At 45.5% G+C, this 18,287-nt stretch overlaps 1 protein-coding gene across 2 annotated transcripts; it reads right to left on the bottom strand.

The window, feature by feature from the left end:
- Positions 1–1,877: 1,877 nt before the first annotated feature.
- On the bottom strand, positions 1,878–17,055 carry TRIM40 (tripartite motif containing 40). Of its 2 annotated transcripts, none has more exons than XM_070074827.2 (6): positions 16,897–17,055; positions 15,768–16,376; positions 5,564–5,659; positions 4,697–4,915; positions 4,388–4,410; positions 1,878–4,192 (listed from the first exon to the last, which is right to left on the bottom strand). In XM_070074827.2, exons 2-6 carry the CDS (start codon positions 16,110–16,112, stop codon positions 4,105–4,107), a joined length of 771 nt encoding a protein of 256 aa, XP_069930928.1. In that variant the 5' UTR covers positions 16,113–16,376; positions 16,897–17,055; the 3' UTR covers positions 1,878–4,104. The 2 variants fall into 2 exon arrangements, with proteins under 2 accessions (XP_069930928.1, XP_089189408.1); XM_089333282.1 differs by having other exon boundaries at positions 15,768–16,420.
- Positions 17,056–18,287: the final 1,232 nt, after the last annotated feature.

Here is an 18,287-nt window from a genome sequence, read left to right on the forward strand (position 1 = left end):
TTTTAATCCGTGTCTGCATAAAGAGTTCTCACCCACTCTGCCTCGCTCAGCAATAGATGCCTGGGTGAATCTTGGTGCATATTTTAATGCTGGCTGCACTCCCCACAAATGTCTTGGATTTAGAAAGACAATTTACATTTCTCCCACTAAGAAATAAAGCTGCTACTGTGTTAAAACACTCAGGTTGGCCTGTCACTATCTGGTTCTTGCTTAGGGTAGTTTTATTTGAAGCGTGCTAGCTTTTGGAGTGTGGGGTCACCACAGAGGAAAATGATGGATACTAAAACACAAAGACTCCAAAACAAGGCAGCTCTCTGAATCTCCGTGCTCTGCTCTCCAGGGAATGGCGAAGTCTGGGGGGCCCCACGCTCCCGATCGTCCTTTCCTTTTTTTTTCTTTAGTAAATATAAATTTCCAAAGTATAGTTTATGGATTATATTGGTTCCCCCCCATAATTTCCCTCCCACTCACACCCTTCCCATCTCCCGCTCCCTCTCCCATTTCATTCACATCAAGATTCATTTTTCAATTATCTTTATATACAGAAGATTGATTCAGTATATATTAAGTAAAGATTTCATCAGTTTGCACCCACACAGAAACATAAAGTGTAAAAATACTGTTTCAGTACTAGTTGTAACATTACTTCACATTGAACAACACATTAAGGACAGATCCCACATGAGAAGTAAGTACACAGTGACTCCTGTTGTTGACTTAACAATTTGACACTCTTGTTTATGGCGTCCTTTCCAAGACTGATGAAGTGAGGCACACTTGCTGGAACACCCACAACTTTACACCTGATTTTTTTCCCAGTTTACATGTAGTAAGCTTTCTCTTTCAAAGAAACGAGGGACACTCGCATTAGTTCAAATGATAAAAAGTTTATTTTAAGAGTAGACAGAAAAAAAAATGTGATATTCCGCCATGAGCCAGGCCTCATGGGAAGTCAGGTAGGGGTACTGGGGGTAACCATCAGTTCCCGTAAGAAGAGCTAGAGAATTGAAAAATGCTGGTAACAATGACATGCACACATGGAGCTCATCTTGGCCAAAAACCATAATAAATATTTTATATATATTAGCTCATTTTATTCTCAGAACAATACTATGAGGTCAGTGCCATTATCAAGATCCCCATTTTATACAGAAGAGCGCTGAGACATGGGAGATCCACCCACAGGTCCTAAATTGGCCACTTGTGATCAGTGGAGCAAGTGCTGGGAGTTCCCATGCCTGCGCTCACGACCATTGTGCCAGAGTAGGTCCTATGCCAGCAGCTGGCAGGAGGGGTTTGCCCTGCAAGGCAGCACAGAAACTAGACTGCGCTGTGGCCAGACGGCAACATGGAGCACGGACACCTGACCCTGTGGGCAGCTCTGGCCATCTCTGCCGCTTCTACCCTGCTAACTAATGACACGGTCATCACAGATGCCTTTTTAATTTCCAAGAGAGCCCTATGGCTTCAGTGAATTATCATTGTCCCTTTTTGATAAGATCTTTCTTCACAGGCTACCCCATAAACCCATTGGCCAGCATCTACTGGTCAGATGCCCACTCCTGGCCCAGCCATCTGTGGTCATGGCCGAAGAGGCAGAGGGCCTGGTAGGCAGCAGCGATGTCACTGACTTCTCTCCAGGAGAGGGACACCCTGGAGGCTCATCAGTCTCCTTCCATTCCTTGTAGGAAACTTCTCAACAAGGTCTCTGTGTGGTATTAACCCCATCAGGGATGTAGAAACTGTTAGCCGTCACTGTCAGGGCTGTTCTTTCCTTGGCTAATGTCTGGACACACACACACACACACACACACACACACACAGGGAGAGGGGGAGGGAGAGGGAGAGGGAGAGGGGTCTTCCATCCACTGGTTCACTCCCCAAACGGCTGTGATGTTTGCTGCCGGGCCAGGATGAAGCCAGGAGCCTCTTCCAGGTCTCCCACATGGGTGCAGTGGCCCAAGCACTTGGGCCATCCTCTGTTGCTTTCCCAGACACATTAACAGGGAGCTAGATCAGAAGTGGAGCAGCTGGGACTCGAACTGGAGCCCATATGGGATGCTGGCATTGCAGGTGGCAGCTTTCCTCATGCCACAACACCAGTCCCACCCTTTCTTCCCTGAACACCAACATGAGTCTCTCTCTCCCCTCTCACTGCAACCCCCAGCTCCCTGCCCTTGTCCGTGTTGCACAAAGGATTCTGACTAGTTTTTCTTAAACACCACATTGCCCCTTCATTCCTGACTCAAAAACCATTGATGGTTCCCCGTGTCTTGGGGTCATCCATCCAGGCTGCTTCTGATTGTCCCTTTTCCAGAACATTCCAGATTAACCACGTCGGTTTCGTCACACAGACTGCAAACATGCTATGGCTTTTTCCTACCTCCATGCTTTCATTCATGTGGTCACCCTGGCCGCAGCTCTCACCTGTCTCTCCCACCTGTCCATCCTCCAACTTCCCCACAAAACTTCCCCTGATTTTTCCAGCCTCACTTGCATTTAGCATCTGTGGCGGGTTAGCCCAGTCACGTACTCTCTTATTATTCCCTCTGTGTCTCTCTTGGTCCCATGCTAGAAAATGAGTTCTTGGATGGGAAAGTGGAATTTTTATTCAAAAAAGGCACAAGTAATACATTTGAATATTTTTGGTGTGTTGGGCGCCGCTGCAAACACTGAGAATGCATAACACTGAATTCATAGAACAATCCCAGGCTACAAGTACCACTGCTCTTATTTTAAAGGCTTAAAGAGGCTTATCCAAGGTTACAGAGGAATTAAGTGTCAGAGCTGGGTCTCACTCCTGATTTTCCCTCTTTGTACCACAATGCAGCATCTCTTTGTGGCCATGTTTTACTCTTTGTCCCTCAGTGTCTGGTATGGTGCTGACTATCTCAGGAAGGGCTCAATATATATTAGTTAAAAAGCCACTGATGGCCCCTTTAAACATGGAAGATCAATAAGGGCCCTTATGTGTTCTATTAATTCATCTGTGCATCTATTTAAAATTTGTTGACACCCTCTATGAGGCACTGTCCCAGACACTGGAAGCACAGAGTACCGCCCTTATTTACCCAAAGACTTGAGATATATGCACAAATAATTAATGTATATTTGTAGTGGTATCCATTAGTCCATAAAAACAACCACAAATCGCCTGAAAACAGCCCATGTCTATTTCTTGTAGTTTCTGTGGGTCAGGGATTTGGGCACAGCTTAGCTGGGTTCTCTCCCTGGGGTCTGATACAGCTATGATCAGAGTGTTGGCTGGATTGTGTTCTCATCTGGAGGCTCAACTGGGAGAGTCCTGGCCCAAGCTCATTCAGGTTGCTGGTACATTAATATTTTTTGCAACTGTCAGACAGATGCCCCTGCTTCCTTGTTGGCTAGAGAGTGGAGGCTGATCTTGGTTCCTCAAGGCTGCCCGCAGGTCTTTGCCTTGAGACCAGTTACTTCTGCAAGCCAGCAAGCGCATCTCTACGGTGAGTCTGCTGCTGAGGGGGAGTCCTACACCATGCAATTTAGCCACTGCAGCGATGCTCCCTCACCTTTGCCGTATCCCATTGATGGGAAACAGGTCATAGTTCCCACTCACATTCAGAGGGGGAGAGGTCACACAAGGGTGTGAACACTGAGAGCAGAGGAGCGTGAGGGTCACCCTAGCATCGTCTGACAAATCAAGCATGAATGAATGCCTGCTGGTCGGGTGGTACAGACAACAGGTGCCCCTAGAGCTCGGAAGGAACTGACCTGCTGGGAGCCATGTGCTGAGGCAGCACCACCACGGGTGAGCCCTGGCCATTCAGATGCCTGGGTGTTGCTGTTTTAGTGTGATCTTGTAGTGGTCACTGCCATCAGTCCACGGGCCAATGGTCCCAGAGATCATGAGTCCTGGACTCTGTGGTGAGAGCCACAAGCAGGAGCCCAGCTCAGGAAGGAGACCACAGCTAAATGTCAGAGGGTCAGGCACCAGGGCACGGCTTTGGGGATGCTGAGGACATGACAGGCCTTAAGCAGTACTGTGTAACGTAATGAGAGCCTGGGCAAGTTGGAGGATGGTTGAAGAGTATGCCGGCGTTGTTCTGAGGTGGCTCAGGGACAGACAGGTCAGAACTCTGAGAATGGCTCCAGGGATGATTTGCTGACCCTTTTCTCCAGCATGGGATGAATAGCCTCTAATTTCTGTGGAGCACTCCTGGAAACAAAGAAATGCTGTGTAAATTCATACATAACCTCATATCCTGTTGGATCTTCCTCTGGCCATGTAGGTGGAGGTGGAGAGGTTAATGGAGCAGTGGATGTCCTTGACCTTGATGGAACCCATGCACGTGTCTTGTTGTGTGGCTTTGTGTGTGTGCACAATGTGAGAAGAAGATGTGACAGCTCGTACCTGTCCAACAAGTCAATGGCATTCTAGGAAAAGAGAGAAAGAGACAGAATCACAATCAGGCTCCTCTCACATCCAAATTCCCTTCCCACCTTGTGGAGGCCACTCTAAGTGCCATCTTCAAAACTGGAAGAGATAGCACCCCCTCTTCTGCACCCCACTTTGCTGCAGTGGTATCATGTGGTCTTGGAGAAGCCAATCCCACCACATGTCACATGAGCCTCTCCCTCCTACATTTCCTAGAGGGGTGCAGCAGGTAGGCTGCTGGCAATGGGAGAGAATCCCAGTTTGGAGAGATGCTTTGGGATGCACCTTCAGCGTGTTGGCATCTAACTCCTTGACAGTCCTCTCCAAGTCAGTGACCAGGCTGCTGAGCTGCATGATTGCTCTGGAGAGGTTGAGGATTCTGGCCACCTCTGCTGGCGTGTCCTCCAGCTGGTCCAGCTGCTGCTGAGACAGGGCATCAAGCTGTCCCTGGGCTTGGCACTGGCTCCCCAGCTCAGTCTCCAGCCAATGGTTCCCACAGTCTACCTGGAATTACAGAAAATGGGCTGCCTAAGAATATCAGGTGGCCCCCTCCAACCCTTCACGGCCTCTCTGCGTATCTGAGTGGAAATGCTGACCTCTCAGTCCTCATGGCTTTGTCTCTGCATGTCACAGTTCCTGCAGAGACAGATGTGTGTGCTCCTGAGAAAGGCAGGACCACCTCCCCTTCACACTGTTGGGAACAGCCGCCAATGCCAACCATGGTGGGAACACACACACACACACACACACACACACAGCTATATCCTTTTACTGCCTGCTTTCAGCCCTGTTCAGTTCATAAGGTAAGGAGAGACTCCACACCTGAATAGTAAGAGGAATTAAGATAGAGACAGAAATGGCTTGAGGTGATTTTCAGTTGATGAGACACTTGTTTCCTTTGATCCTTTCGGTGAGCCAGGGAGAGCAGGATTGGTTTTCGTTTAACATGTAAGTCATGATGATCAAAGGATTTAACTCTCCCCAGGTGGCTCAGCATGCAAACCCTGACGCCAAGTCCAGCACCCAGGTTCTCAGCCTCTTTGATCTTCCTCCCAGCTCTGGCTGCTCCAGGACAGCTGGGTGTCTAGATTGGGAAGTGAGGGCCTCTGAGGACACCACAGGGCAGCCTCCCCAGGACTCTGGGCAGCCCACCTGCAGAGCCTGCAGCTTCTCCTCCTCCTGAGCCTTGAGCCCCTGAAGTTCTGCAATGTCCTTTCTGAGCTTCCGGCTGCGGCGGCTGAGTCGTTCCTGAGGAGACAGACACCTGCTTGTCAGACGGGGGTGTGGGTGGCACCTGCCAGGAAGCACTCACTGGAATGTGGTGAAGGACCCGAGCTAGGGTGAGGCTAATGTACGAATCTGCTTACCCACCGTGCTTGGGCGAGGCATTTGAGAGTTTGTCTAATAGATGATGATGGGGAAAATTAATGGGTAATTTTTGAAAAAGCCTGTGAGAACTATATAGTAATAACAGTATTAGAAGCAGTTCTACTTGAGTTCAAGGTGTGTTTCTCTCAATATATAAAAGTCCTATGCAATCTTCTGGTCTTTATTACTATTTCACATTAGTGAAATATATATATATGTATTTATATTTATAAGATACATACCTTATACATAATCTTAAATCCATGGATAACTATATCCCTGAAGTTATAGATATGATGAATGATTTGTTTCTAAAATAATTTGCCTTCATGTCTTTTTTAAGATTTATTTTATTCATTTGAAAGGCAAAGTTACAGAGAGAGAGGGAGAGAGATGTAGAGAGAGAGAGATCTTTCATCTGGTTCACTCCCCCAATGGCCACAACAGCTGGGGCTGGGCCAGGCCAAAGCCAGGAGCCAGAAACTTCATCCGGGTCTCCCATGCTGGTGCAGGGGCCCAAGGACTTTAATAACTTGTGAGAGAAGCTGAAATGAGCAAAGCTAGTACTGCTAACTGCACAGGACTGTACTGAATCCAAGTGAAGAAAGCAAGGGGAGTTGCCAACAAAAGACTCTGGAAACCTTGTTCTATTTCCTTGTTTGATTAGTTACAAAGTGTACTTGCCCTATCAGATAAAAAGGAGCACTCAAAGCCATAGTAATAAATATTTTGCTGGTGAAATAAGAAACAAATAGAAAATGAAAGAGAAAATAGCTCAGAGAGGGACCCATGTCTATGAAGGGGATTTAAAAGGGAAAAGTTGTACCTAGATCAGCAGGACAAGGAACAGAACCTATAGAAGATGGTCGTGGGAAAACAGTAATACGGAAATAAAACCAGATTCCTGCCTAGAACCACACATGAAGCTAGCCTCCAGATGGATTAAACACTGAAGTGTGGGGGCTGATACTGTGCATAGTAGGTTAGGCTGCCACTTGCAGTGCCTGCATCCCGTATGGGCGCTGGTTCGGATCCTGGCTACTCTACTTCCAATCTAGCTCCCTGCCAGTGTGCCTGGGAAAGCAATGGAAAATGTCCCAAGTCCTTGGGCCCCTGCACCCACATGGAAGACCTGAAAGAGGCTCCTGGCTTCAGCCTCACCCAACCCTAGCCGTTGTGGCCATTTGAGAAGTGAACCAGTGGATGAAAGATCTCTCTCTCTCTCTGCATTTAAAGTAAATAAATAAATCTTTTTAAAAAGATTTTAAAAAAAGATTAAAGCGTGAAAGGCAAATTATAATATTAGTAGAAAATAATGATTTTTTAAAAAGATTTGTTTATTTATTTGAAAGGTAGAGTTACATAGAGGCAGAGGCAGAAAGAGAGAGAGAGAGAGAGAGAGAGAGAGAGAGATCTTCCATCCACTAGTTCACTCCCCAGATGGCTGCAATGGCTGGAGCTGGGCAGATCCGAAGCCAGGACCAGAGCTTCTTCCACGAAGGTGCAGGGGTCCAAGGACTTGAGCCATCTTCTGCTGCTTTCCCAGGCCATATCAGAGAGCTGGATCAGAAGTGGGGCAACCAGAACTTGAACTCTCAGTGCCACTATGCCTCAGTGCCACCCCCTTAGAAAATAATGTTAAAGAATAAATTTGTGACCTGGGCATAGAGAAAAATGTCTTAAATTAATTCCCAAAGCTCAAATCATTATATGAAAAATTAATCAAATCAAAATTAAATATTTCTGTTTGATGCCAGCACCATGCACAAAATTAACAGAATAAAATTGACAGATTAAGAGATACTTGAATGTCTAAAACCAATAAGAGACTTATTTGTAGAATAGAGTAAAACCTACACATCAACAATAAGACAAGAACTCAACAGAAAACTGTACAAAGACTATGAACAGTTAATTCACAGAAAATGGGAGTACAAAAAGCTACAGTCAGTGCCCAAATTCATCAGTAATTAGAGAGGCGGAAATTAACACATCAATGACATACTGTCCCACAGCCATCAGATTAATAAACACTAGACACCTGGGTAATGTCCACTGTGTGTGGGGTAGGGTAGGGTGGGGCCAGGGCCCAGAGCAGGCTCTGGCAGACGTGTGCTGGAAAAGATTGGAATTCAAAGAAGGGTCGTTACTGAATGTGTGTCACTTTCATGCCATTGTGAAGCCGAAAAATCCCGAGACAAACCACTGTTAGGAAGGTAGAACCATCTTCAAGAGTCGGTCAGCACAGCAATATGTGTTTTGCTACATCGGCTACAAATAAAGAGACAACAAATGCCTTAAGTGGTTGCTCATGGGGCTGGGAGAATTGGGGATCAAATGTGAAACAAACAAAACAAGACAGGGAGTTGTGAGCTAAAGACAGAAACACACCTTTAACTCAAGGGTATGTCTTTCATTGACTAAATCTTTTCCACCTCAAGTGAAAAAAAAAAAAATGGGTGCAGGGTGTAGACCTTGTCGTAGGTAGTAACTGTGTGTGTGTGTGTTTAATGATGAGTGGTTTAGCCTTCTTTCCTTTTATAGACACTCGGAAGGAGTGTTCTGGTTAAAGAGACCCCACATCACTGGCGACGTGCGGGTAGGAGTCAGCAGGTAGAATCCGGGTCCAGGGACCGTGGGAGAGAGGTCAGAGAAGGCACCTGGCGACAGAGCTTGGGTAAGGGTTGGAGAGTGACGTCACCACAAAGTCATTAAGGCGTGCCACGTTGTTGGGTGCTCCTGTAGGCATATCCCGGCAGATGGGGTCAGATGCTCCTAGACGGAGCAGGAGCACTCACCGGGCACTGTGACGTCACTCAGAGTCCCACTGGTTGGGCCTTGGAATTGTTTGTGAGAATGCAGAAGTTCAGGTCTCCTATAGCACAAACTGGTCAGCTCCTTGCCGGCCTCTGCCCTCTCCCTGCACCTGTGGGTCGCATCCTCCCGCACCACCCTTCACTGCCTCACTCCTTGTCGCTCTTTAGAAACCTCTTCTTTCGGGGTCAGTTGTGGTTCCAGTGAGGGGGCTCCTCGGGTCTCCTCTTAGTCCCTGTAATTCCCCGCTCCTGTCCCTCCCCACCTCAGGCTTCCTGGACCCCAGGCCTCCCCTGGTGCTTCTTTGCTTCTCCATTTCTTCCCTTGGAAGAAGTCTTTCTCGGAGGCTTCTCCCTGAACCCTTTCCTATCTCAAACAATGCCCTTAGCTTCCTGATCTGAGGATTTCAGATCTTGTCATTCCAAGACCAACTCTGTTCCCTAACAGTCAGTCCTGTGTTTCCAACTGGGAGCTGAATATCTCCTACTGTCCTGTTGGCAGCTCAAAATCAATACAGGGACATCAACCCCATCTTCTGTTTCTGCAGTCCACTGCCCTCTGACTGCTGGGTCCACCACTGGATTCTCCATGTGAAATCTGTTCTATTTCATCTTTTATCTGTGTGGCTCTTCCCTTCTCAATGGCTTCTCATCAGCAATGATAAGCCCAAGCTCTACCCAGCTTCCAAGGCTCTCTAGTGGGCATTTCCAGTGCTCTCTTCCCCAGGCCTCCCACTCCAGCAAACAGGAATGAGGAGGGCTCCTTGGACACACCCTCCAGCACTGCCCTCCTCTGGGCTTTTCCTCTCCTTCCCCAGCCAAGAATGCTCTCTTTTTCTTCCTGTCAAAATTGAATGGCTTCTGAAAGTCCAGTTCCAAAAGCCACAGTCTTATCTTCTGGCAGTTTAAAATTTGATAAAGGGCTTAAACTCAACTACAAGCCCTGTAAAGGAAAAAAGAAAGCAAAAACAGCAGGTATAAAGATACACACATGACATGATCGAAGATACTGCAGACGTACCACTTAGAGTATTTAAATGAGTAAAGTCAAGTCTTCTGGTTTTAAAGAATACTTATTCATGGGGCCAGCGCTGTGGCATAGTGGGTCTGCCTCTGCCTGCAGTGCCGACATCCCACATGGATGCGGGTTGGAGCTCCTGGCTTCTACCTTCGGATATGCCCAGCTCCAGGCATTGCGGCCATTTGGGGAGTGAACCAGTGGATGAAAGACCTCTTTCCCTCTCCCTGTTTCCACCTCTCTCTGTAACTGTCTTTCAAATAAATAAAATAAATCTTTTTTAAAAATAATACTTATTCACTAATTTTTACATTAAAATAATATTTTGGATGCATATAATGTGAATAAGACACTCATTAGAATCAACAAAACAAAATTCTGCAAACTTTTATCTACCAAAAATATTCAAATTAAAATATAGATTATTGTCTAAGACATTGCCTTGCTTAATAAATACTTTAAAATTTTGTGATCCTATTAGATATTAGGTAAAATGTGGTTTCATAGTAAAAAACTTATTTTGACAAGGAAAGGACATTAAGTAGTGATGAAATGTGAGAACCTATAATAACATTGAAATTCTTTCTCAATTTGTTAACAAAATGTATAAAAAAGTAGTTAACAGACAAAAAGTATCTTTCTCTGATATAGTAGCTTTTTTAAAAAGACTCTTAAAATGCATACTCCTTACAGAACAATTTCCAAAATATGGATAAGTATGATGTCATCTGCATGATCATGACTAGAAAATGCCAGGAAATTAATTTAAAGAATATGTGAGTAAATAATGAAGTTAAACAAGATTCTCGAGTCTACAGATACCAAGTGTCAAATATTATAAAATACATAGCTACCCTCCACAGAACCAGGGCACTTGAGATTTAAGCAAAAACAATTCAATATCTGATTCAGAAACACAAACTACAACTGAGAAAATGAAATAAATCCCCCAAAATCATGATTTTTAAAGCAATCAACAAATTTAATGTGACAACCACTAAAATCTTAGGAAATGCTCTGTAAAAGTCAGAAACAGTTGTGCAAAAGCTTGGGTCTGAAAGGACAGTTGACAAGCTCATCAGGTTGCAAACAGTTATTCATTGCTGAAGATGCTGCTAGATTTAAATATAAGCCGTAAAGCAGCAAGCATACAGTAATGTTAGAACAGAGAAAATGACCAATGGACAAGAGTAAAGCAAATTCAACTATTATAAGAATTTAATTTATGACAAATTGGAAACAGCACATAAATTAGAAAGGGCTTGTTCTTACAGAAATGTTTGGAAACCACTGGACATGACAATAAACAAAAATCAACATGGACTCATCCTTAACATAACAGAGTATATTAAATTCCACATAAGCTTAGGATTAATAAATCTTTAAAGATAAATAGGAGTTGGCCGGCGCCACGGCTCACTAGGCTAATCCTCCTTGCAACGCCAGCACACCAGGTTCTAGTCCCGGTCGGGGCACCGGATTCTGTCCCGGTTGCCCCCCTTCCAGGCCAGCTCTCTGCTGTGGCCAGGGAGTGCAGTGGAGGATGGCCCAAGTGCTTGGGCCCTTCACCCCATGGGAGACCAGGAGAAGCACCTGGCTCCTGCCATCGGATCAGTGCGGTGCGCCGGCCGCAGCGCGCCGGCCGTGGCGGCCATTGGAGGGTGAACCAACGGCAAAGGAAGACCTTTCTCTCTGTCTCTCTCTCTCACTGTCCACTCTGCCTGTTTAAAAAAAAAAAAAAGATAAATATGAGTCGATATTTGGCACAGTACTTAAGACCCTGCTTTAGGATTCCCGCACCCCATATCATAGACAGGGTTTCAGTCCTGGCTCTGCTTTCAATGCAGGTTCCTCCGAATGCACCTTTGGAGGCAGCAGATGATGATTCAGGTGCTTGGGTCCCTGCCACCACATGGGAGTCCCAGATTGCTCTCTGGGCTTGGCTGTTGCAGGAGTTTGGGGAATGAACCAGCAGATCAAAGATATCTCTGTCTCTGTCTCCCTGCCTTCCAATCAAATGAAAATAAATAAATACAAATAAAAAACAGAACAGCATGATCGTATTAGACGAATTTCTGAATATCTTTAAATGGAGCTTAGATGGTTAAAATGAATAGCACTGATTTAAATATAAACTTCTCATTTTTTCCTTAGACATGTAACTAAAAGGAAAAGAAATAAGAGAATAATAAAAAAAAACACAGATAAAACATCACTAATATGGGGGAGGGGCCGGCGCTGTGGTGTAGCAGGTAAAGCTGCTGCCTGCAGTGCCGGCATTTCATCTGGGCACCGTTTCAAGTCCTGGCTGCTCCACTTCTGATCTAGCTCTCTGCTATGGCCTAGGAAAGCAGTAGAAGATGGCTCAAGTGCTTGGGTTCCTGCACCCACATGGGAGACCCGGAAGAAACTCCAGACTGCTGGCTTCATATTGGCTCCGCTCCGGCCATTGCGGCCAATTAGGGAGTGAACCAGAGGATGGAAGACCTCTCTCTCTCTCTGCCTTTCCTTCTCTCTCTGTGTGTAACTTTGACTTTCAAATAAATAAATAAATCTTTAAAAGTCACTAATATGGCTCAGTATATAAAATATTACTACTGTGGATAATTATGTAGAATTTATGCCATGATACTAAGGAAAATAGAGATAATGAGTCTTTATGGAGAAAAATTTTGCCACCGGCTTTCATAATAAAGTGAAACAACTATTATACTAAACCAGCAAGATACCTCAAAGCAACAGACAACACTGGTGGGGTGGTAGGGAAACAGGTATACAAATAAGAGTTTGTAGCATCACAAATTGTTTAGTCTTTCTGGAGCCTGGGGAGCGATTGTATAATTCCTTTGAAAAGGACACAATTTACACTATTTAATCTACAAAATCTAATTTAAATAAATAGACATGGTGAAAATTCCTAAGAAAAGTAAACTTCAAAACCATGCTAGCCACATCTACAAGTATACACAGGGTCCACCATTATAATCTCCTTTTCAGAAATATGTTCCTCTTTCAGGCAATGTTTGCTTCTCTACCACCTACAGCTGCTCAGATCTCAGTGCAATCTATGGTCACTTCTTCCCACACTCTTCTCAGCATCTGGGACATCAGTCCCCTTGTTTTTCTCCTGCCTCTCTCATGACTTGTCTTTTATTTTTGCTTGTTTTAATATTTATTTATTTGAAAGGGGGAGAGAGAGCTGGCAGGGGGAGGGAGGGAGAGGGAAAGAGAGAGAGAGACTTCCATCTGCTGGTTCATTCACCAAATGGTTGCAATGGCCAGGGATGGTCCAGACTGAAGCCAGGAGAGGAGTCCAGTGCTCCATCTGGGTCTCCCACTCAGGTGGCAGATGCCCAAGTACATGGCCCATCCTCTGCTGCTTTCCCAGACACATTAGCAGGGAACTGAATTGGAAGTCTGGAGTAGCTGGTCTCTAACCCACACTCTGATATGAGATACCAGTGTTGCAGGTGGCAGCTTACCCACTGTGCTACAACATTGTCCCCAAGTGGCTCATCTTAAGTCTCCTTTGCTGGGTGCCCCTCTGCCCTATACTCAAACAATGGCCTTTCCCAAAACTTCCCTTAGAACTTCTTTCTAGACTCTCCTGGGGAAAATGCATTAACTCCTTTGGATTTAAGTCATTGTTATGCTGGCCCCCCTGTCCAAGGTGCTGGAAATACTACCCCAGACTCTCTTTGGAGATCCGGAGTTGCTGTCCAACTAGATATTTAAGATCCTATTTTGATGTGCTTCAGCTTGTTGAAGTCAACTTGTCCTTAATGAAACTATTGATGTTTAATTCAAATCTGTTCTCCCCAGTTCTTATCTTTCAGATCACCCATCGAGTTTCTTATCCAGAAAAATATAAGGTCACTTTTCATTCTTCTCATTAATTCACAACTTCTAATAAATCAGCAAATCTTTGTCAATTCAAATTCTAATGATAAATTCTTCAAATATAACATATCTTCCAGACTTGAATGCCTCTGTGTGTTCCCCATCGCTGTCTTTGTACTGATCCAGTTCTTTCCTTCTAAGTCTCAGCTTTGATGTCACCTCCTCAGTGAGGCTCTCTCAGACCACACTAACAGGTCATCCCTGGGGAGGACTTTTGGCATAGTAGTTAAGATGACATTTGGGATGTCTGCATGCCCTATTGGAGTGCCAGATCCTCCACTTCCCATCCTGCTTCCTGCTACTGCAGACCCTTGCAGACAACAGGTGATGGCTCAAGCACTTGGATCCCTGCACTCCACATGAGAGATCTAGACTGACTTCCAGGATTTTGGTTTCAGCTTGCCTGACCTCTGGCATTTGGAGAATGAGCCAGCAGATAAGTTTCCATCTCTGCCTCTATCTTTCAAGTGGAATGAAAATAAATAAATAAAAATAAAAAGAGTCATTCATCACTCTCCATCTCAGAACCTTGTTTGTTTTCTTCCCACCTCATGAAACACTTGTAGTTCATCTGCTTTCTTATTTGTCTGTCTCCCTTGCTAAACTGAAAATTCTTAGCAACAGAGATGGCGTTTTATTTGTTCATCACTGATTCCTTGGTACATTTTTCTTTTTCTTTTTAATTTTTATTTGTTTAAGGAGGGGGAGCACCGATCTGCTAGTTTACTCCCAAAATGCCTACAATGACCAAGGCTGGACCAGGGACTGATGAGGAAGCCAGCAATTTAATAATGCAGGCCTCCCACACGGGTGACAGGAATCCAGTCACTTGATGTCACTGCTGCCTCCCAGGGTCTACATTGGATTTGATTCCAGGCACTCAGATGTGAGACGTGGGCATCCTAATGAGCATCTTAACTGCTACACTAACATCCAATCCATTTCTCTTAAATGAACAAATATTGTCATTGTTTTAAGTTTCCTGTCATTTTTAAAGGTAGACTTTGGAAGAAAGATTATGAACCATGCTTGAACTTCCCACAATACCTAGCATGACATCCTGTACAAAGTACAGAGCTGAATAGGCTTCATCATCTCATGCCAGGCTCGTCAGCAGGTAGGAAGTCCCTCCCCTCTCTCTTGTGGATGCTGCACCCAGAGGGTACAGAACTGAAGAGAACTTTGCCTCTTTCGCTTTCAGAATCATTTCTTCACCTTTCCATAGTCACCCCTAATCTGGACTCCACTCTTTCTCATCCTATATGATAACAATGTTCTCCAAAAGTCAAATTCTAAAAGACTTTGGAAATTCAACCTTCACTACTGGATAGGAAGATACTATGGTGAGAATGTTGTTAATCTTCTGTTCAGTTAAATACCATTTGGGTTGGAATGGAGGGAAATGTTGATAAAATGATCTAAAACTAATGAGTTAAATAAATATATGTGAGCATTCACAAAAATTCTGAAAAATGCAGTTTAAGAACTGCCTGATATTAAAACATGCTGCTAAAGATACAATATTTGATATGTTTTGACACACAGGGAGGAATAAATAGAAGAACAAAACAGAATAGCAAATTAAGAAAATATGCAAGTAAGTACATGTATCTGCATATTATGAAGTTGGTATGCATATCAGTGGGATTATATGAGATATTCAATAAATTGTGAGAGGACAAATTGACCATAATTTGGAAAATATAGTTAGATTTCTTCCTTCTACTTTCACCAAAATTTATCTTAGGTATTCTAAATACTCCAAAATATATACACATGCTCCAAAAGTTTGTGAAAAATGGAATTTATGATAGAGTACAAAATTTTCCTGAACATTTTAAGTCCTCTTGAATGTTGAAGGATACTCAGGGCAGCATGCTGTGTAATATCAAAACAAAACAGTAACTTGGAAGTGACCAAATGTCTGCCCAGTTATGGCACACCCAGGGAATTGAATACTACCTAGTTGTTGAAAAGAATCCAGAACACTCTTTGCTGTTACTCATTTGCTCATGCTTTCTGGGTCTCTGACATCACAGTGACAGTCTCCACTTTTATACAGACTCATGCTAATGCATAGAAATGTTAACTCAGTTGCAAATACACCCAGAAGAGCAACGGCAAGGGTCCAAAACAGGAGGAAACAGAAGAAATAAGGAAAGGTGTCCATTGCTAAGCCTCCATGGGGTGCCAGGGGTAGGAAGGAGTAACTCAGAGAGCTGGTGGCAGGGGGATGGCTGAGGTGACCCAGCTGTACCTTGTAGTGGCTGATAGCATTTTCAATGGTGAGCTCCGAATGAGACTTGTGTTCAGGGGACTCCAGGCACTGCGGACACAGAAGACATCTGCTCTCCTCACAGAAACTGCTCGCCCTCTTCTGGTGGCTGACGCAGACCAAGCCTATCCCCAGGATGCACTCGGGACAGGGCTTCCGGCACAGGGGGCAGCAGAGCACATCAGAGGCCAAGGCCTTCTGCACGTGCTGGGTCAGGCACCCTCGACAGAAGAGGTGTCCACACTCGGTGCTCGTGGCCTCCTTCAGATGCTCCTGGCAGATGGGGCAGATGCCCTCGTCGTGGCTGGGGTCCCTCCAAGGGAGCATGGCCCCCACTGCACCCACAGTCTCCTGTCTGGCCCTTCCTCCCTCACGGGGTTGTCTCAAGCCCTGCTGCACTCGATGGTCCCAGACATGAGGGTCTCACCAGAATGAGACAGCCCTGGACTGGCCTAGAGGACAGAACTCCGTTCTCAGCTTCCGGGAACTGCTCACTTTCCGACAGGGGAGTTCTAGTGTGGATGGCACACACCAGAACTCTCTTGAGTTTCAGGAATATCACATCAGCTTTAGCAGGCACACTCTGGTTTCCTTGTGTTTGTGAAACATGAAATCATTCGTTATTTTTCATCCACCTGGAGGAAGCAGGTGATTCAAAAACCAATTCTGTTGCCCTCTTGAGAACTTTCTGTGAATACTTTTATAGCTCAAAATGAAAAGATCATGGTCCAAGAAGCCAGGCCATCATAAACCCATGAGTTGCCAGTCTTCTCTGATTTGCCATCATCGAGAAGAGCTTGGCAGGTGTTTGGACTGCTGTCTCTCACCCTGTCACCCTTGGTGGCTAAGCTTCTATCAATTACAACCTCAGCAGCATCCCTGTCAGTGGGTCGTTCTCCCAGCCAGCAGCCCTTCCAGGGTGAACCAGGAGAACAGAGACCTGTGGAATGTTTGTAGCCACCTGGTTCTTCCTTTCACACCACCTGTAAGGTTGACCCAAAGGAGGAAGTGCCCTCCCACCCCACTTCCCTCAACTCTGGGCCTCCACACCCGTTCCCTCATGCTGCACCCCTTGCATAGTCCCCCTCCCTGAGAGCTCTCAGTAGCATACCTCAATTTCTCCTGCTGCAAGTTCAGCTCATTTTCACGGGCTCCAGACCCCGGGGGAACATTAAGCAGGTGAATTGCTCTCTTTTAAATCATGGTAATTATATATACTCATGTGTCAGTAAAACTGCAGGAGAGGAGGAGAGAGACTCACCGTTCCTAGAAACTCTGACGTGCCAAGAAAATGAAACTCTTCCTGACTTAGGATGAACAGAAGGTGAGATGGACTTTGGCAGGTGCAGGGTGTGGCTTGTTTGCTCATGGGGAAGAGAAAAGTTTGGGCAATTTCGATATAAGTGTGGCAGGAGGTGAGAGTCCACTCAGAACAGGGACTCTGATCCCCAGCTTGTGGAGCCTTGGGATCTGACTATCACAGGACCATGGCACCTGTTCACGATGCAGGGAAACCAACTGCCCCCCACACCACCCTGCGCTGTCCTCCAGTCTCCCTCCAGGCAGGCTGGTCTTGGCATTGATATTGGGGGATCCCTCAGGGGATATTGCTAACAAGGGTGCCATTTCAGGCTTGTCAGGGCCTGAGGGCCGCTGCCTGCAATGCTGGCATCCCATGTGGGCTCCAGTTGGAGTCCCGGCTCCACCAACTTAGCTCCCTGCTGATGTGCCTGGTAGGGCAGCAGAGGCCAGCTCAAGTGCTTGGGCACCTGCACCCCATGGAACACCTGGAGGAGGATCCTGGTCCCTGGCTTCGGCCTGGCTGAGCCCTGGCTGTTGCAACCATTTGGGGGATAAACCACTGGATGAAGGATTTCTCTCTCTCTCTCTCTGCTCTGGCTTTCAGATAAATAAATAAACATTAAAAAATTGAAAAGAAGAAAGAACACATTACTCCATAGTATCCTCCTTTACCATTCTTTGCTGTGGGGTTGTGTAAAATTGTGATACAATAAAGATATATTTGGTCTGCATCCCCAGGTCCTGGCACATACCTCCTAGAACCCCATGGTTATCCTGAGTGATTGGCGCCTTGGAATACCTTCTGTTATCATACTAAGGCCGACTACACCTGAGTTTGGGCGAATGAGGTGATTCTGGAAGGATGGGATCTGGCTGCCTAAAGACCTCATCTTGTGATCAGAAGCTTGGCCCTTTCAGCCTCATACTTGGCCTCCAAGGAGGAGAGAGGGTTCCAGGAGACTGAGTTAATTTCCAACAATGATTTAATCAATTATAGCTGAATGATGGAACCTCCATTAAAACCCTGGACATGGAGAGTTGGAGATCTCTTAGGTTGGTGCCTGTGACATATGAGGAAAACATGGTACATGGGGACCCCTCCAGACCTTGCCCTCATCCTGTATACTCCTGCTTCTGGCTGCTCTTGCGAGTCCTTTACAATAAACCAGTGACAGTAAATAAAGTGTTTAAAGTGTTTCC

The sequence above is a fragment of the Oryctolagus cuniculus genome, chromosome 5 (genome assembly GCF_051225735.1).
Source record: "Oryctolagus cuniculus isolate XC-2025 breed Fujian yellow rabbit chromosome 5, ASM5122573v1, whole genome shotgun sequence".
Classification (NCBI taxonomy): Eukaryota; Metazoa; Chordata; class Mammalia; order Lagomorpha; family Leporidae; genus Oryctolagus; species Oryctolagus cuniculus.

Coding starts and splice junctions, on each gene's coding strand:
- TRIM40 (XM_070074827.2), bottom strand. CDS start 16,112: ATGCTCCCTTGGAGGGACCCCAGCCACGACGAGGGCATCTGCCCCATC. Junction 4,411..4,696: donor TAGATGCCAACACGCTGAAG/GTGCATCCCAAA, acceptor CTCTTTTCCTAG/AATGCCATTGACTTGTTGGA. Junction 4,193..4,387: donor GCCATTGACTTGTTGGACAG/GTACGAGCTGTC, acceptor CTTTGTTTCCAG/GAGTGCTCCACAGAAATTAG.